The following is a 21,056-nucleotide window of genomic DNA, read 5'->3' as shown; positions in this document are numbered from 1 at the left end:
TAATGACTTTAATCCTGTGCTTAACCTTTTAGGAGTCTATTTTTCTCTATTTGATAAGATGTAATGAATCATTACATCATTATCTTGGAACTTATCAATTATCTCAAAATCACTTTGTCATGGTATTGTTGTTTCGTGGGCAGTGTATATGTAATTGTGTCATATGGAGAGTTACCCTGCAAACACTGTATTGGAGTATGTAATACACTGTTACTTTGGTCACCCTTATGAACCATTACATTATGCAATAATATTTGATTAGGTTTGCAGTCTATCATCTACCTTAATCCTCACAAAGCAGCATATCATCTCTGAAGAGGGTTCTTGTAGTGCTGCACGATTTGGTGAAACTGTACAATGGGATTACAGTGGTTGTTGTGTATTTTAGTTGACACTTCCTGTGTGTGTATTTTCACTCATGTTCCTCAGTGAAGCCTTCAGTGCTTCCAGTTTTATTTTGTATGTCCTTCCCTCAGTGTGTCAGGTTTAGTTTTACTTCCTGTCCCTGTGTGTGTTTCCCTCCAGTTTGATTGCCCCTCATTAGTTTCACTTGTGTCTCCTTGTCACACCTGTGCTTGATTACCCAGTTTGTATTTAGTCTCTGTGTTTCCTCCTTTCTCTGTAAGTTCTTGGAATCTACCTCCTGTGTTCCCTGTGAGGATTTTTCTCCTTCTAGTGCTCCCCATGGTTTCCTTGTGTTTTCAGTTGAGTGTTTTCAGATTCTGTTTTAATGGACAGTTTGGGTAAGTTTTTGTTTGCTCTTTTATACATTTTGAACTTTTGTTTAATTAATCCTTAGTAGTCTGTACCTGGGTCTTCTCCATCTTTGTTTGCTAAAAAAAAGGCTTCATTACCAGAGTGCAAAGTCACGACTGTAAAACAGTCATTGTTAAGGTAAAATTGTCATGTTTCAGTAAAAAAGCAAAAGTTCTGTACAGTACTGTTAGAAAGCATTCTTTTGCAGTGTAAGGGCATGGTGCTTCTTGGATGTTGACACAAATTGGTCATGTTGAGACAGGATGGAGCAATTTCAACATTGCAATTGAAAAAGGTGTGTAAATGCTAAAAACTGCACTTGCTTCAGTGTAATAATAATAAATAATAACGTATTTTATTTTAAAAAGGCATTAAGAGTTAAAACAGGGTGAAAAACAGACGGTAAAATGCAGACACTTGTTAAAAGACACTGTGGTTAAGCAAAACAAGTAAAAAGCAGCAGGAAAGGTCAGATAAAAACTATGGATAAAACCAGGGAAATGAAAGCTAGGGAATTGCCCTCTAGTCCCTATTTAAAGAGTCAGTGTTCTGTGGTGCTCTCAGGTGGTCGGGGAGGGCATTCCACAGTTGTGGGGCAGCAGAGGAAAATGCCCGGTCTCCCATAGTGAAGCTGAATCAGCTTTTCCAGTATGGCAACTGCTGGTGATAGGCTTCAGAAACCAACAAGTGACATTACGGGGACTTTCTGTTCAATGTTGCCATACCTGAATCCAAAATATTCCCAACTATCAGACAACTAACATCCAAGTTGGTTGCTCTGACCTCTGCGCTCTCTGTGATGGATAATCATGTAGCCATACAACCATACTTTGCTTGCACACTCACACACACTGTCAGAGCAGCTGATGGTGTAACCAACCAGACTCCAACAATCAGAGGAAAGGCTATATACATTCATACAAGCACCCTTTTATTTAAATTGCAGCCTTTAGTGCAGTTATATAATGACACATTCTCGCATCATGATTGCGATTGCAATTAGATTAATTGTGCAGCACTAGTTTCTTGTGTAATAAGTCCCAAATGTAACAGGTTTATCACTTAATGAATGGTATCCCTGCATTATCATCCAAATGTAATCAACCATGTGAGCTCAGACTAATAGTTTAACAGATGTTGGAAGTGTTGTCAAGTTTCCTCTGGAAATCTGTGATAACCAGAGGATATACTCTGCTGACTTTGGTGATTCGCTGACTTTTGTCTTTTTTTTGCCACCAGAAGATTTCAGTACAGTCTCACGCTGAGTCTTAACATTCACTTGATTGGCTTGCATAAAATATGGTGCAGACATTCATGGTTTCTTGATGATATACCTCAGAGACTCTGATAATCCCCTGGCTTTTCCTCTAGAGCTAACTGTGCTTTTTCAAGTAAAATCTCTTTGAAACTTTAGGGTGGGTATCCATTTGATTTTTTTTTGTTTTCATACTCGTTTGTGGTCCCCTCAGGATGAACTGGAATAGCTGAGTCATTATGAAGAACCATCATTTGTTGCAATTTGAATCTGCACAGTACTTCATAGGATACCTAAAAAAAAAAATTCTCAACTGGTGTCTGAAATGCAAATTTTGCAAATTTAGCCTGCTGACATGCTAAATAAGATCAACCAGTGTTTTAAGCATTTCCTTGTTAGAAAGCTGACATTAACATTGAGCTCAAGGGCAGCTGTGAGTTCAGTCTCACTGCTAGTACAGCTGTACGCTTACTTGTTTTTAAACATTTTTCATAGGAAGGAAAGATGAAAAGTCCCAACTTTAAAAGAGATCATAGGTTTTCCCAGTACGAGTATCAGGCAGCAGTGCAGCAGGCTACAGATGTGTTTGTGATGTTATATCTTAATCCTGTCATGCTCTATGCCAGAAACTGTGGCTTTGGTTTCTTTGCCTTTTTATCTGTTTGTCAGCATGTGGGACGGGGCTTTGACTAAATATTCCAGAAAGAAAAAGTGAGAATTCAGTTTTTATGCCGAACAGCACTCTACTTCACCTCCTGACAGCTGCAACTAACGACAACTGAATGATTAAGCATGTATAAAGTTGGTAATTAACAACCCATTTATGCACCTTTTAAGTAATCTCTCACTGTTTGCTAAATTTCCTTTAATTTTTCCATTGCTTAGTGATCTCTGTGCTGCTTAAATGATCCCTCCCTCAAGATAGTGTATCATTTAAATGCAAAGCTACATCTAATCTTTTCAAATAGACTCTCCGGACTTTCCATGGTGGATCTTGAGTCTGTAGAATACACTCTAGTCATCAACATTACACAAACACTCCTTTACAGCAGCTCAAATATAACTGGAGCTAATGCACTGGTTTCATCAAACTCCTAGCTTCTGCTCAGATTGTGTCTTGTTCAGACTTCTTTTTGCGTCTGCAGGAATTTCTCCATTCTCAATTTAACAAGTTGCTCTGGTGCGTCAGGTCTGGTTAAGGTGACGCGCTGTTTGCTCTTTGCTAGTCACACTTCATCTTTTGCACATGTGCCAACGTGCTCCAATTAAAGCTGACACATTGTGATGCTCTGATCAGCCTGGTGTCATATCTGGCAGTTTGACCTCAGGTCCGCACGCTGTCGTCCGCCAAAGGGCCACTCAGCTCCATCTTTGTTCTGTCTTTGTCCGCTCCTTAAAATGAAAGCAGCAGATGTGTGTTGTGTCTGTGGCCCACACCTCAGCTGAGGATTAATCCCTTTTTGTTTTTTCTCCCTCCTATTTTTAGATTCAGGAAATAGGATGGACTTATTTGGATAATTGCTGTGAGTCTTTGGAGACACAATGGAGGATTTATACCAAATATAAGATGATGAACTCTTTAGGGATGATGACTACCAATCTTTGCTCTCCCTGGTTTACCCTTCAGGCTCAGAATAAGAAAGATTTAGTGTGGAGAACATTTTCTGAAAGTAGGTATTATATTTCTTTTTTGAATTGCTCTCTATTTAGGACCATCACATTTGTTTTTTGCCTTTGTTTAATTTTCTTTTTCCCTATCAAGTATCTGATCTCAGTCCCTTGTGGAGTTTGCTTTTAAATCCAAGGCCTTTTTCCTTTCCTTTATTTTTAAACTTAGTGTTATTTTCACAGTTTTATTCATTATTCTTGTCATAAAAGTTTACTAACCTGCACCACTGCACACACTTTGCAGAGAAGCAGTGACTCCACTAATTAAAGTTGTGGAATGGTAGCACAAGCTTTATCTGTGTCTTTTCAACAGCAAAATATTGTTTAAATTACATGGTACTCTGTGTGTAGTTTTTTCTTTTTTTTTTTTTAAAGCTGTTCCATCGTGCTTATCAGGGTATGTTTCTCATCCCTCACAATCTCTTTTTATTGTGACAGCTCATATTGGGAGCCCCAGTTCTTCCTTTTTTAAGGTATATTTTTGGCATTTTTGCCTTTATTTCATAGGTCAGCTGGAGAGAGATAGGAAATGTGGGGAGTAGAGGGTGGGGGAAGACATGCAGTAAATGGTCGTGGCTGGAATCAAACCTGCGACCTCCGAGATGAAAGCTATAGCCTCTGAGTATGGGGCGCACGCTTAGACTGCTAGGCCAACGATGCCCTGAGCCCCAGTTCTTAGTGAACAAAATTTCCATGCATCCATGCTAACACCTGTTGTATTCAGTTTGACAGTGGTGAGCCATGTTAGCTGTTTGTGCTAATTTACATGATATGCATGTACACAAAAGTACCACATGATGTAAGCTGCCTGCTAATAGCATGATAAACATGAAAAACATGCTTATGGAGTTTAATCCCATTTGAAGTTGCACTGTGTGTCTTTGGACTGTGCTGGTTGACAGTAACAGAAGTGACTCTGTAGTGCGCTGAATTATGTGGAAGTTTTCATAAAATGTATCATTATCCAATTCGTATCCAATCAATTGCACACAACGTGTCATGCTATATGAAACCTAATACTAACTTTCCATAGGGTTAGTGGGTTGTATTCTCCTGCTGTTTTTGGCTGCCAATCATACCTGCATCATTTTACTTGCCCTTAATTGACAGCTCTGGAAAGCTGAGATCAAGTGAAACTTTCAAGTTTCAGGTTTTGGAACAATCAATGTTAAATTATTAGTTTGAAGGTTGAAATCAAGCAATTGTTATGAAAATCCTAACTGAGACTAAAATCAATAATTGGTTGGGTCTATTTACTCACAAACAAGTGTCATCTCACAGAAGCAAGCTGTTTCATATTTTTATTAATATATTTTATTTCATTCAGTTTCATCTCAATAGCAGACAGTTCTTTGTAATTCGTCAAACATCTGACTGTTTGTCATTCACATTTAATGAGAAGTTATGTTTGCTCTAACACACGGCAGAAATAATGAATCATACCACAATGAAGATCAATTGGCTCTAACTGAAGGCTTGTTCATTGTTTATCAGTGTGTGTGTGTGCGAATAGGTTTGTGATATGTGTAATTAGCTGTGTTTTTTGCTGAAGGAAACACAAGCTCTTTGGCAGAGCTGCTCCACAGTCATGCTGAGTTCATGCCCTGATATTTTACAGTGTTTAATAGATAATAGAGCCAAACCGCTTCATCATGATGAAATCACTTTGAAATCACACTTCACTCTATTACCTTGTGTTTCACCTTGACAATTATTACTCCTCTACATCTATGATTTCCTTACTGTGATTACCTTATTAGGTTTATGAGCAGCATGGCTTCCAACTGTTCTACATTCAGGAACGGAAAAACCCATAAGATGTTCGATTTAGAAGTCCCTATCCTGATATTGTTTCAAAAAGCCAAAAGGTGCTCTGAGGTTTCCCTTTTAAAGAGAACCTGAACTGAACCTAATGACTGTCTACATTATTCACAGTCTAAAGACCAGTGTGACTCTCTCTGTTGAAGCTTAATTGAGCACTACGGAACTGTTCCTCTTTCTGAATGATAAAGTAGGAATTTGACTTCTGCCCAGGCTACAAGAGCACTTTATTATATGGCTGTCCCATATCCAGCAGAAAAGTACACGTTTTGCATGCATGCTTGGCTGTATATGTGTGTGTATGTGCTGCAACTATAAACTGGCTGGGTTGATACAGTTCTACATTTTGATACCTGAGATCATTTCTCATAGCTACATATTTCCCCTCTCCTTACGGCAGTCTCTAAGGCCTTACGATTTATCAAAGAGAAAAGGTCACCTCAGCAGGCTGCAATTAATTCTGTCTGCTTTTATTTGGTGCTGCTCAGGACGCTCGCTCCATTAATGACATATGTCATTAAATGGGCTGTCTTCGAGATGGGGAGGAATTTGTATGAAATAATGCAGCTCTTCCTTAGACATAGTACCATGTTAGCAATGTTCAAGCAGTATTGAGTGGAGGAGGACTGTTCTCGTAAGAGCAGCCTTGAAGAAAATCGATGTATATTTTTTCAACATAGTGTATGTTATGAATTGTAAAAGGATTAGAAGTGTAATTTAGAGATGCAGATTAGTTTTTAGACATACTTTAAGCATTTATTTCCAAGGTATGAAATAGTAAGAAAACAGACTGTTGATGTCTATAGGTTGCAAGATGAGATTGTTTGTAGATGAATACCACACATGCATTTACAGGGCAGGATCAGCAAAGGTATTGTGTACCGCTTTGTCTAGCAGCATGTCTGCATAGCTAATAACCCAAAACAAAGTTCTCAAATTCACTTTTAATACCAAGTAAAGGAAATAGCTACTCAGAGTTTGTTGCTAACATAAGCTAACATTCTATTATTTACCAGGTATATGCCTCCTTTTCTACTATTCTTCATCTTTTGGCTAACTTAAATAGTTACATTTGCACTATATTAAATGTAAATTGTAAGACCACTTGGTATAATGAGAATTCAGTGTTGTCCTTTTCAGTCAATGGAAGAATTATGACTTCAGCAGCACAAAGGTAAAAGACGTTAATTGTGATGATAAGAATAGTGTCTATAGTTTCCCTTCAGTTTGTTTTTTTTATCTGTGAGTTAGTTCATTTGTTGCCATTAAGTCTTTGATTACCTCTGGTGACTTATGTACTGCAATGTGAATGACTGACTGCATCAAAGCCAAAGGAGGAAGAAGCCTGGCTAAGTGTGTACCACATGGTGGAGTAGCACTGTTTAAGCAGGCACAGACTATCAACTACAATCATCTCCTTCAAGCCTTCAGCAGCATACTTCAGTTCATAAATATAACATTTAACACTCTATTTTTGTAGTATTTGTTGAGTTTAATAGTTTTTCAAAATAGTTTATTGATGCTAAGTGCGACTAGCTTAACTACTAGATTTGTCTGCTTTTCCAAGGAAACATATTTATCTCCTTGAAGACATAATTTTGTTGTTAAAGCTGGGGTTGGTAATCAGATTTAGATACACTTTTTGTCATACTGGTTAAAATGATCTTTATGTCCTGATGGCAATCAATACATAATGTGTTCTTAAAAAGAGTAAAAAAACTGCTATCTACAGCCAGAGTAAACCTGGGAAAACACTAACCAATCACCGTTTTTTGGCTCCCCAAATTTTAAACCAATCAAATCCCGTCCAGCCGTACTGCCCTCCTCCTGCACGTACATTTCCCCGGCGTGCACTCCTCCGAGTCCCCGTCTCCTGCCTCTACTTCCCCTGACTCTATTACTGCCCCTCTCGCTCGTCCTCGGGCCTGTCCCCTCTGACCTGATGAGGTGCTTTGCTCAGGACTGTAGTCCGGATCAGAGTCTAAAAAGCACTCACCAACAAGCAGAATAATTAATGACGTTCAGTAAGTCCTACAGAAAATATAGATTTATTGTAGCGTCCGTCCGGACGCTGTAGTGATGACGAGCCGATTCGTGAACACGTTGAGCTTTAATAAACCGGTCACTGTCGGCCGTGATCACGCCAACCAACAAAACAACAATCAATGTTTGAATGAATGAAGAACTTCTCCTCTCCTCTCTCCCACTGGCACACTCTACACCTCTCCTGAGCCTTCACTGACCGTCAACACTGTAGGAATTAAGAACATCTACACTGAACACGTTTAACAAACAGTAGAGCTGTTACAGTTTTATATGTGTTATAACGTTTCTCCTGATATCGTGTCACCGGTTACAACTGGATAATGCTAGCATGATAGTTGTGAGTACTAACAGCAGCCATATTTGTTTGTGTTTTTAACTTTCACTATGATAATGTTTTGGTGAGGACCGGTTTTGAATCAGTCACGATCATATGGTCGAGAATCAGCGGCGCTCGTGCATGTGAGCAGGGCGGCGTCGTTTTGGAGGAGCTCCGAGGGAGGAGGGGAGGGGTTAGACGGAGTCATGAGGAAAAGCTACATTCAAATTCATGCTGGTTTTCCGAGAATACCAACCCTAGCTTTAATATTGATAACATTTTCTGTTATTGCTGTTTTACAGTCAGACAAGTTCAGTTGACATTTTTCTTCATTTTCTACTAAATATATATTTGACAATACTGAAGACAAGGAATCATTTTAATAATTAAATTGCACTAAATACGTGGTGATATTTTGTCAGTTTAAAAGAATAATTTGATGTTCGAAAGTTATAGTTTACACTTTAGCTGAAATAAATGTTCATACACAGAAGTCAAGTAAATTAAATGCCTGTATTGAATTCCCTACAGCCAATACATGAGCTGCTTTCTTCTGCCTCTTTCATTTCACTAGTTCTGTTTTCTGATGGCGAAGACTTTCCATCTTAGATTAGGCCCCTTGCCTCGGGCAGTGTTTATTTTTGTGATGTTTGTTCTGTAGAAGTAGCCTGCATGATGAAAAATCGGAAGTTATTTCAATATGTTCATAAAGCTAGGTTATAATCCTTCTTAATTAATGCCTAAATCATTTCCTTTGCCTTGTGGCTGTGTTTTGAACATAAATAGTCTTGCTTCTGCACTTGAAGCATCTCATCAATGTGTTTTGTGTGCTGATAGCAGCCTTACTTAGTTCCTATGGAAACTGCAGTGTTAAGAGTTCAAACTTATTGCTATGCAGACCAATCCAATAGTCAGTGAAATGTTACAAGACTGCAGAAGTCTTTGCCTTGGCAGACAACGTTTCTTCAAGTTAAATCCTGTTTTTTGACACAGGGCAGCAGGTCACCTCACTGAAGGCAGCCAACCTTCGCCAACAGTTTAAACTTTAGGCTTCAGTCCCAAAGATCTAAACAGTTGTGGAATACATGGTCTAAGCTACAGTGATTCAGATGTTTGACTGTTTTACTGGCCTGACCTTTCAGATTCTCTCCTTTCATGTTGACCTTTCCATATGCCAGTGGATGCGGCTGCTGTTATCCTTGTTATCCCTTATCCCTGTTCAAACGTCAAATCCTGACATTATGCTCCAAAGATCTTCGTTCCCATTTCCAAATTTGCACCAAAACCTTTTTTGTGAGTAAGTCAGTGATCTATTTTCTTGCCTCTCTGTTGTGCATACTAAGCTGTGCTTTCTGGAAATTCAAGATTGATAGTTACCTGACTGGTTCTCCGTGCTCGATGCCTCGGCGGCTGTGTCAGTACCGAGGCAAGATGTATAGTGTGCAAGGAATGCTGATGGTGCCTGCCTGGTCTTTATTTTTAGAGTCAATCTCCTGTTGGTGTGTGGAGGCTGTGAGTCATGTTAAAGCCAATGAGTGTGAACTGCCAAAAGCCCATGATTTGATAGAAACCTGGCATCTCCAGACTGTATTTCTCAGTTGTGTTAAAAACCTCCTTTTCATTTCCACAAGATACAATATGTTGCTTTGATCGTAAACACAGAGCTGGCGGATCCTGCGGCGGCTTTCATTCATGTTGTTTTGCCATGGCTTGACTCTGGGTAAAGACTAAATTATTTGGCTTCATTTGGCTTTCTGCATCACAAATTGGTTGGAGCAGGATGTTCGCTAAACATTCATACGCCTACTCAGTCATCAAGCAGTGCCTTTCCATTTATCCTGTTGAGGAGAAATTGCTGCCTGCTAACCAAGTGGCTGAAGCCGTGCGCATAGTGCCAATGTATTCAACGACATTTAGCACATGAGGAGTTTTCATCAACATGCACTAATATTCTCTGGGTTTTCAGATCTTGAGTAAACTCATCCATGTAATGAATAATAGTTGTAGAAAAAAATCAAATGAATCCTCTTAATCAAAAAGTATTATTAGTAAACTATTATAGTAGTTGCTTTTGTATTCCAAGGTAGCAGAGTCCAGTCAACATGTTAGTCAAATTATCTGCATAATCGCAGAAATGAGTGTGCCAAATTATTATGCAAGTAGATGATAGGTAGGTAGTAGGTGATAAGAGCATATATAAAAATAGAAACTAGGTACCTTTAAAACATCTTGCCATGCCATGCCATCTTCTTCCACTTATTCGGGTCCGGGTCGCGGAGGCAGCAGTCTCAGCAGGCAGCCCAAACACTCCTCTCCCCGGCCACTTCCACCAGCTCTTCTGGGAGGATACCGGGGCGTTCCCAGGCCAGCTGAGAGATATAATCTCACCAGCGTGTCCTGGGTCTTCCCCGTGGCCTCCTCCCAGACGGACATGCCCGAAACACGTCCCAGGGAGATGTCCGGGAGGCTTTAAAACATCTTATTAATTGAAAAAAATCAATATTTACAACTGTATTCAAACTTCAACAAAAAACTATTTCTTTACATTTCTATATGGAATAAAACTGTTAATGTCTTTGAAACATTTTAAATCTTAAGTGTTTCTCAAATGTCCAATATAACCTCCTTTTCTTTCAGTGAGGGTCAGAGGTCACTGGTAACTGATTTAGTCAGGTTTCTGATGACTTCTCTGCTGACACTGTGTGCTGCACCTTGTATGGCTTCCCAAAGCTGCTCTTGGAGCTGTATTTCTTGCCATCACTAATTATCTTCTTTATTATTGACCACGAGTTCTCAATCAGGTGAGGCATGCCGGCCAGTTCATGAGGCGATTGTCTTTAAAGCCCTGATATGCCGTCCTGTCCTGAGAATAACGTGAGGCATGTGCTGGTGCATTGTGCTCATGCATGAACACTAGCGTCTTCTCACTTTAGCTGATTGACTTTACTCCATAGAAGGAAACTTTTACACCATCCTGAACCCGGAAAGGACCAACAAGTTCATCGTCAACAATGACAGCCCAGAACACAACACCACCACCATCTTGTAGACATTGTAGTCGAGTTGGAGCAGCATGGCCACTTGAAATCCAACCAGATGCCCACCCATCTGGTCCATCTGGGGTTGCCCGGTACTCATCGGTGAATATAACTTTGGAGAAGTCGGCCTTCATGTATTGTTTAGCCTATTCCAGTCGTTTTTCCTGATGTATTTTCTTTAGTGAAGGTCTTTTCTTTGCTTTTGGACCTTGCCACTCATCTTAGCATCCTACATCGAATAGACCTGGGTACATCATCGAGCCCCATTGCTTCAAAAATGGCCTGACTGGTCGCTACGGGTCTTTTAGCACCTCTCGTTTGATTTTGGACAGTTCTTGGCTTGATAATGTTCAACAAGCTTTTTCTACTTTGGGTTTTCTTCCATCCTGACTATTTTGAACATATCTTTTTATGGTTCGGTGGTCACGCTGTAATTTCTTGGCCCTATCATTGGTAGATTCCCTCTTGCTCAGACTCTTGACAATTTGACTCTTTTCCTCTTTAGTCAGGTCACTTTTCTTACCCATGGTCAAAGTTGAATTGGACTTGCATAATAATGTGGCACACCTATATACACGTGGTCTGTGATAAAGAATATTAGAAAGCTTTTTAGATTCAAACAAAAAGGGTTTTGTTAAAGCAAAAGGCCTTAAATACATCATACTAAAACACAATTTCTTTCTGAATAGCAGCCTTTCAGATTTCAAGAAAAGGTTACCTACATAATAATTTGGAACACAGTGTAGGCTCGGGTAACCAGTTCTAATAAAAATACAACATGACCTGGATGATATCATTGCACTTGGTTATTAATATATGATTGAAAATGATGTGACATGGGAGCTGTGAGACAGGGATTAGAAGCTGTTATGTTAATCTAGCTCTACTCAAACTAGCAAACATTAATTGTTATTTTCAGCAAGTGCTGTTAGTGCAGTGCTCACTTACAGCCATATAAATGAGAAATATTGAAATGAGATGTGAGTAGGAAATTGCCATTAATATGTTGGTGACTATGTGAAGATTTCAGGGACAGAGTCAGTCCAGAACTCCTGCTGTTAAACACAGCGCTGTGCACTGCAGCCTGTAGGGACACAACATTGGTACATAATTTAACCACATTTATCCTCTCTGCTTCTTGCCAAAACCACAGGGCTTTCCTCCCACCATCCTTTACCCTTTGAGGAAGAATATAATATCGTAAATTGTTTTTTTTTTCTTTGTTTGAAGTGCAAAATGCTGCGCAACCATGTTCAGTCATGGTGGTACTCATGTTTCCTTATACCATCAGTACTTCTACAACCCTTCTCCCACATGGGGAGTGGTCTTGTATGTATACAAGGACTTGTCGTTGACTACTCTCTTCAGTATAAAGTTGTAACCTGTGAATGACCGTGATCATGATTTAACTGTGTCCAACACATAGTTTGCATGGATAATCCACAGAGCAAGGGCTACACTTTTTTAATTGACGTTTGGCACAGGCTGTCATTAAGACTCGGTTTCTATTCTCCTCTTAAACACTTTGTTCTGTCACAAACTGCTTGCTCATGACTCTGTGGTTGTACAATCAGTTTCAAATGTAACTATTCTTTATTCTAATTTCAGTAACTGACTCTGATGCCCCCCCTGCTACCGACCCTTATATTTATTTAAGTACAGCATCAAACTTCTGTGGAGATTTTGATTCATCCTTTGGCCATAAAATCTCATCAAATTTTACATCATAAGACATACGTTACTAAAGTAAACTTTAACTATTTAAAGATAGATTCACTGAAATTTGGTTTGAAGCTGTAAATTCTGCAGACTGACTTACATTATATGTATGTTCAAATATACTTTAACTCCATTTAACTCTACTATTCGGCTGAACCCGGAGTGATTTATTTATTAATCTAAGCTGCTAAAGCAATAATTTGTCTTTGCTAATTAAACTTGCATGCCACGGTTTTAAATATTTTCACTGCAGCTCGTTTCTACAGTTTCTGCACAGCTGCCACAGTGAAGGCCTCAAGTTACATAAGATTGCTAGTTTTCAAGACTTGTCTGATTATACAAAGCACATTGATTAAACTGTTGGGAGAAACATGAAAAGGAAAGATAGGAAAAAAGTAAATTTTCCAAAAGGCTGCATGTTATTAAGGTAAAAGTATTTTTGAACAGACACATGTAACTAAGCTCTTGTTTGATTTACATGAATGATTCCGAATGAACATGCTTACTCAACCATAGGTCGTTTGAGAAAGTGATTTGAGTTTACAGTCTCTTTCCTATTTAGATAAACTTTTCAAACCTCAAGTGTAGAGTCATAGCTCAATATTTTGGCAAACATCCTTGTTTGCATTTCTACAAGATTGACAACACTCACTTCATTTTAACAACTAAATATGTAAGAGCCAGGAGGCAATAATCCTAACGTAATACTGTCTCCATTGTCCTGACGTATTGCGCTATTGGAGCCAAGACACGTGCAGATGCAATCTGGCTGGTGGAGCGTTTGGGCTGACCTTCATCTCACAGATCAATATTAAAGATTCCAGGTCGGTTCAGTTCCTAGTATAATAATACTTGTATTGATTTGGATTGGACACGATCACTTGTGTTATTAAAAAAAAATATGTTTGTCTCACTATTCTTCCTCTACTCTGCAGGAGCCTGCATTTGTCACCAGAGCGGTCAATCAATCATATGTTTAACATAAAATAACTAATTAACCCTGAACTTATCAGAAAATTAACACTTGGACATAAATCAAAAAGATGAGAACTAACTGCTCTGAAAGAAAGCATGTCTAAGGGAAATGTATTTGACATGTATTTTTATTTTCTAGTTTGATCCATGTTCCATCTGTTATGATGGAGGGGGCAGACTTACGACCTATACTTCAGCAAGTCACCGGAGGAGCTCTAAAAATTATGCTTCACTCAGGATAGTCTCTTAGCTGACCCCATTTAAGCCTGAGCGGTACTCTATCGATGACCAATAAGTGAATCACACCAGGTACATGAGGAACCAACATTTTGCAGAGGAAAAATTGGTGGTGTTTAAAGAGTTTATATTAAATTCCAACCTGAGTCCAAACTCTTTTTTGTAGTTTATATTTTGATGTGCAAAGGGCCTTTTTTCTCAGGTCAAAAGAGGCTCTCTTATGATTCTAAAGTCTCTACACTTAATTCAAGCCTGTCAGAGAATCCAACTTAAAATACTGCTCACCATGTAAAAATCCCTAACATCTTAGACAGGCTGATACTGGTCTGATGGTTGTTCACAGTCACATACAGACACCAGAAAGCTGCTTCTTTTGCTTGATCCTGAAACAAACTATCAAAAGATCTGAGACTGTCTCAGTTTATCTTCTCATGTGCTTGGCCAGTTCTTTTAATCATGCGTGGTCTGGTTTCAGATCTGAACTGTGCTTGTTGCTCTTGGTCATGTGCTATGCTTTTTGAATTCTACTTGTGATCTTTACATTTCCTTTTTTTCCTCTTCATTCTGATTGGTTTTAAGTCACTCAGTCTTTTCATTTAGTCTTGATGTCTCGTGTAAAGCAATTGATTGGGGTAAAACACAAACCTCAACAGAGTACACTGAACTGGTGGAAACAAAGTGCTGGTTTTTGTGTTTTTATGCTACCCAATGAAGATAGAAACTGGCAAAGACAAAGTTTGCACTGTCTCAACTCTGCGTATGAAGTCGTTTGGAAGAATGGAGTGAAAGTTTCAAGGAGCAGTGTGATCTCAGATCTCCTTCTACTGCAAATCGGCTTGACAATTAAGACATTAACTTAAGATTGCTGACAAGATCAATCACTGCTGTTTAATCAGCCCAACAGCCTACTGCAGGTCTGCAGATAGCTAGATAGATTAATGGATAGATGACAGAGAGAAGAAGGCGCAGAGCTAGACAGACACTGACCTCATAGCACTGACTGTTTACTCCTAAAGCTTTCATGGCTGCCATTATTCTGAATGCCAGCATGTCTTTGCAGCGTACTCCAGAGTGCGATTGCATAGATGCGGCCTTAACGTCAAAACTTATCTCTGGAATTCAGACTCGTCAGTCCTTATCCCTGTACTCTTTCATGCTTTTATTCAAAACCCAAGAGTTTGATTCACATCCAGCTCTTTAATATGGTCCTGAGAGGAAATTCAAAGGAACTGGCGAGTCTTTTTTTTGTCATTACTTTGAGGTAAGGGGTTAGTTTGTGCCCCAGTGTGCATCATTTATAGACGGAGAAGAAGAAAAGAAGGCAGGGGAAGAAATGAGAGAATAGTTAAGGGGCAACCCTGGAATCATGCTACCCCAGAGATGAGTAAGTGTTGGTTTCTATATGCGGGACTGCATGAACTCACGTCTGCTCAGATTCAAATAAAACTGTTAGCAGTGCGAACGTGGCGTGAGGAAGCTCATCTGCATCATGAGGAGCTCAGGGTGTCCGTGATTAAGTTTAAGATTGAGGACGTAGATATAGGGCTGAGGCAAAATGAGTCACCACTGTTTAAGATTAAATTCTTATTAACCATTCAAAACGCACGCATGCACGCAGCTTTTAATTAAATTTTGATTGACTTCCACCACCAGAGAATACAGCGCAAAACACAACCCTAATTTTCAGACTATTATTTGGATATTTGGATCCAGTAATTACAATCTGGTGGATTGATGGGTGTTTTTGAGAGGAATGATGCAAGCAGAGAGGGAGGCTGTGGTTGTGCTCCGTTGACAACCGTTAAAAGAACCTCAATCTTCCTGAAATAAAGCAATTTCAACCCTACAGCTTGTGCTGCCGTTTGGTTATAGTGACCACCTTTAGGGCTCGCACTGACTCAGACATTTTCAGCAGTGTAATTCAAGAAACACTCTGCAGCCCAGATCCCAGTTGGTGAGTTGTTGTTTGATTTCTGTATTAGTTCATGTATTGATCGTGGGTTCATGGTTGAGCAGTAAATGCTGCCAGAGCACTTTTGAGGAGCATAGTTATGTACATGATTGGTATGCATTTTGACAGATGTGGAACATTTTTGCAAAAACAGAAGCAGATTTTTTTTTTTTAAATCAATACAATGCTAAGTTTTGCCTTTCTATAGATTGACATAAAGGGGATAATACTGTTTATTCAATAGATACTTCTTTACGTCTTTCATATTTTTACATTGTTAAAATACATTTGGGAGACTTGTTTTTCATTATGAGAGTCTTTTTTCTCAGCAATTCAAAAAAACTCAGTCTTTTTAGATGTCCGTATTGTAAAAGAAAAAAATAATAGAAAAAGGACACTTTTTTAGACACAATGGACCGAACAACAACATAGAGGAACCAATAAAAGAGAGTGGTGCTTGAGAACAGTGCATACACCACTATAAAGAGAAAAACTGCACTTCCTTACAATAACACCCAGCACTTTGTATTCTACTACTCTAACCTGTCTAAAATACCTGAGTAGTGTTTTGAAAGGGTCGGGCCAACAAAGAGATCAGGGTAGTTTTCAAAATAACCCATTGTTCTCCAACTCACTAGGTTCTCAGGCGCACTTTAATGACTGACAAAGTATCAAGGTTGTGGACTCACTGATGAGTCAGACAGACGAAGAATGGCCCTCCATTTTTAATCGTAGTCTTTTAGCATCAAGGGTTTGGAGGTCACGAAGGCTCTCTACTCTAAAAATCAAGTGATTCAGGTCCCAATATTGTTATCCCTTGCTGGTTCTTGGTGTCTGGTGTTTTAAAGACACGTCTGGTTGTAGACTCAATGATGGACCAAAGAAATGCAAGAGGGACTACAGTAACTCAAGGTATCCTAGCTATGGCAGAGCCTGAGGGCAGCTTGTGGTGGCCACACCAGGCCAAAGAATTTATGGCCACACGAGCCAGCACCAAGCACATCTGTTAGACTTCTTTTTCCCCTTGTGATGAAACCTTTCTTTGCTTAGAATGCCTGTCCTCCAACCATTGTGTGCTCAACTCGATTCACTTTTGGATCCTTTTTCCCCACTTACACTGCACAATATGTTTTAACTCAGAGGGCTGTCTTTTTCATCTTCCTTTCTTGATTCAAAGTGATAAACAGAAGCTTTCCAAAAGATATTGTGGGAAGGATTTTTCTTTTCCAAAAAAACACGAAGGACTGTGGAGCCCCTGAAGTCCTATGAGTGAAAATGTTTATCTTTCAAAAACAAGTTATTATCTTGTGTGCATTAGTGAAGTATCTTGTTCAAAAAAGTAAATGGATAACAAGTTAGGTAACGTGTGCTTGCAAGAAAATAACTTGTTTTTACAAGATATTTATCTTGTGTGCACCTGATAACAAGGATCCCCTTGAAGCGTTTCAGAGGCCAATAATGACAATAATCTTGCAACTAAAAGATCCTGATTTCTACTGGCTGTTTTGCAATAAAAGTTTCATAGTGTTTGTACACGATACAAGTAAGGTAGAAAGCTCATTAAGTAAAAGAACAGCAGCAGTACGTTTTGAATTTATTTATTTATTTCAGTCATTGACCCTTCAGTATGTTGTACAACACTGACCCTGCTCTTAATCAAGTCATTTTCATACAGGCTGTTAGCTTTTTGATCTATGTACAGTACAACACTGGCTCAGGAGTTCCAGCTTAATTACGTCTCTTTGCGCTGTCACAGGTTGTCAAAGTAAGCAAAGAGGGTTCCAGTTATTTTCTACAGTCAGTTGTGTGTGCTATCCATTTTTTTTAATAAAGTCTATATCCCAGCATGAAAGTATAGTCTAACATTTCAACATTTTTATTCACCAGAATGTTAGATGGATCTTTCTACAGCTGTTGGCAACTTTCATCTTGTTTTATGTGATGCAAGACTGCCAAACACTCACTTTTCATGCACAGACACACTTGATCTCCTGCTGGCTCCCTTCTGTCTTACAACAATGAGAGACAAAGGCAGCTTTGCTGGCATCTAGGCACCTTATATAATGTAAAGGTCATCCCTACTTTAGTGGTGGCAAAGTGAATTTAAGCTATACGTGTCTGCCCTTTCTTCTGTATTCTTCTAACTGTTGTGTGTTTCAGTATCATATCATCATGGCCTTTTTCTTCCTATTATAGCCAGCATTTGAACTCTAAACCTTGGCTTGGAAAGGTGCATTTTATTTGAAGATTTGAAAGAACTCCAAACAAATTCTGAGTGCTGCTCAGTTTTTAGGTCAGCAGCTGAGAGAGCACATAACAGATTGTTGGGAGAAGAATCAAACTAATGCCTGCAATCCCAGTCATACTGCACTGCTTTCAGACTCATTTTCCCGCAGCTGTTTGGCAGTTTGTGAGCTCTTGCGATTGCAAAAGGTCACCTGCCAACCATTTTAACAAGCAAGCAACAAAGAGACACACCCTCTCTTAGATGTCAGGGTCAGGCCTCTTACAAAGTCAAAGTCTTGAGGAAAAAAAAAGAGATTTTGAATGTGTTTTGTCCTCTGTAAGCAGTGTTAGTCGATTATGATGCTTAAGGATGGTGTGTGTTTTGTTGTGGTCTGCAGCAGAACACTATAGGATGATGACAAAATAAGGGTCTTTTAAAGGTTCCATAATGGCTTATATCCTGAAACTGCTGGCCTCTTAAAAAAACTTCCAACTTTGCTGTGCAGGCCACTCAGCAGGTTAAATATTTGTGCAGCAGGGCAGACGTTCTTAAAGCATTTACTCCTGCATTTTTATGTTGCTGCTTATTTACCGACAGGAACTTGTTTTATCTGTGGTTTTGCTATAGATTCAATTCTTTCATTTTTTTCACCAATTAGTTTTTTTGATTTGTGTAACTTTTTAATATTAATTCTTTATTTATACTTGTTGAATGTTCTACATGTTTTATGATTGAGTTGCTTTCCCAGTTTTGTCTTTTACTGTTGATGTCTGAGGGAAGCTCACCAAAACAAATTACATCCAATCAATTTATACAGTAACCTATTATTCGGGGATGTGCTTCTTCTGAATTAATCAAAATTCCAGATTTTCTAACCTGAAAATGCGACCCAGGTGAATCATGAATACTTGTCCAATGCCAATAACATGTCCGATGATTGAAACTTGAATACTGTATTTTATCTTTCAAAGCATAACATTTCAATTATTATGAGCATGCTGATCCTCATTGTAGAAAAAATCTGATAGTAATACAGTAACTATTTTAGACTGATATTTCAGATTTGCACCACTTTTTCATTTTCAGGATTTCTATTAATTCCCGGCTAAATTATTTTCTGGCAGGTTCAATAGATTAAACTAATTTAGTGTCAAGCATTTACAATTTTAAGATTAATCACACTGAAGTTGTGCTCTGTATCGCAATTTAGTGCTTACAAAAAGTGTCCCAGCCTGAGAACAATTTGGTTATGATTGAATTGCTATGAAATATTGATTGCTTGAAAATGAAAAATTGTCAAACTGGATCAGGTCAAATTAAACACACAATGCTCTACAACAAGTGTAACAGGCTTCGAAGATGATTTGACACACTGCACACTGGACCAAAAACACTCATTGGCTGACTGGTATTACTTGTTTCTGATTGGTCCAAAACCCATAACAATGGTAGTTAATTCTGAATAGCAAAGGCGACACCAGGGACAACCTGACCACATACATCATATCGAACCACTCTTGTAAAGGAGTCCGCCATATATTTCACCACTGCCTGTTGACACTGTGGCAAAAAGTTGTGATTTTTGCTTCAAGTATTTTTAAAGGTGTGTAAACTGCAGAGCCCATAGAACGAGCGCTGAACGAGGACAGAAATGTCAACATACATTTTCTTGCAGAGGTCCTATTCACCTCTGTCTATCAGTACATTTGATTGCAGAGTTCATTTAATGAGAATTTAAACAAATAAGCAGGCTGATATTAACTGACTTCACACTGAATTGAACTAAGGCACTTGCCTCTGAACATGTATCACGTCCTCCTTAGACTTTAGATGCCCTGGTGAACACCAGTGGCTTTGATCTGAACTTGCATGAGTGTTTTTTTTTCCTAAACCTATGTGTAACACAATTCCTCTTGGGTGTTCCCAATTCATCCTGTTACGCCCACGGATTTCTGTGGACTCATGCACACATCAGGATCTGCTCATCAAAGTGTGTGCGTCAGAGGTTGACTTAAAATGGAGAGCTATCATCTTAGTTTATTGCTCCCTGACCTCTTTGGCATCTCTATACTTTCATACTTTTTACTTTCTTTTTCCTTTCAATGTAGATTTATCCAGTAAATACAAGGCAGATTGAAATGGTACATTCATAGCAGGCAGGCATGGTTCAAATGGACAATTAACTGATCTGCTGGACAGAAAAGGTAACATACCCGGCTGATAAAATGAATTTGTTCGACTGAGTGGTTGTATTTGAAGTGTTTGTATTACCAATTGATCCAAGACCTGTTTTAGATGGGGGAAGAAATGTAGGGTCTGGGCTTCAGTATTTAAGAATTCTTTTGACTGTTTTTGCATGTACCTATCATTCTGGTGATGCTTTTGAAATCCACACCCTTTCCTGCTGCTTGCTGAGCCTTGATCTAAGTGCTACAAGGGTTAGCTGTGGGATGGGAGGGAGACTTTGAATGTGTGGAGGCATGAGGGAACAGGAGGGGGGCAATTTGAGGTCTTTAGCAGGGTGTGCATGCCCTTATCAAAGCCTGGTCCCAGCGAGAAGGCAGTCGAGATGGAGCTCAAATGGTGCTGAGTGCCCCTTGTGTGGCCTTTTCATATTCCCCCCCTTTCTCTTATCCTTATTTCCTCCTCTCAGTGGTGTGTGAGTAATGAGCCTAAGGCAAGGCTGGCTAATTAGACCTGACATCACACCATAACTTGCACACCGCTGCTCCTCTGGACACTTTTTGACCCGTGAAGATATCCACAGAGACATACACACGCATAGGCAAAGCCGGCACACAAACTCACAAACGACTGTACACGCAGGTATGCTAATGCACACACACAAACAAATAGCTCCCCATGTTTCTTTGAGTCTGTCAGGCCCCATGCTGCACAGAAGGCTGCTCACATCTGAGCATTAAAGCTGTGAAAGCCCCCTGCTCGCACCTTTCTCCCTAATCTGTCATAAATCTTAACATCCAGACGAGACACCGAGAAAGACCATGGGTGACAAAGAATGGGGGTTAATGTCAGAGCTCTAAGCT

The 21,056-nt window shown here is 39.3% G+C and overlaps 1 protein-coding gene across 2 annotated transcripts in view; it reads left to right on the top strand.

Annotated features, from left to right (window-relative positions):
* Positions 1-609: 609 nt before the first annotated feature.
* The window catches only part of drp2 (dystrophin related protein 2), a 185,029-nt gene continuing 164,582 nt past the window's right edge, over positions 610-21,056 (top strand). Inside the window, exon 1 of one of the 2 annotated variants that reach the window (XR_004632101.1) lies at positions 610-743. Coding sequence is in view for 1 of the 2 variants with exons in the window: in XM_034689687.1 (XP_034545578.1) it covers positions 685-743 (59 nt within the window). In the remaining variant the exon portion in view is untranslated. The remainder of the gene's footprint in view (positions 744-21,056) is intronic. The other variant, XM_034689687.1, reaches the window with a different exon arrangement.

This window comes from Notolabrus celidotus, chromosome 8 (assembly GCF_009762535.1).
Source record: "Notolabrus celidotus isolate fNotCel1 chromosome 8, fNotCel1.pri, whole genome shotgun sequence".
NCBI classification, from domain to species: Eukaryota; Metazoa; Chordata; class Actinopteri; order Labriformes; family Labridae; genus Notolabrus; species Notolabrus celidotus.
The sequence above is the reverse complement of the archived record's forward strand: the minus strand, read 5'-3'. Positions and strand labels throughout refer to the sequence as shown.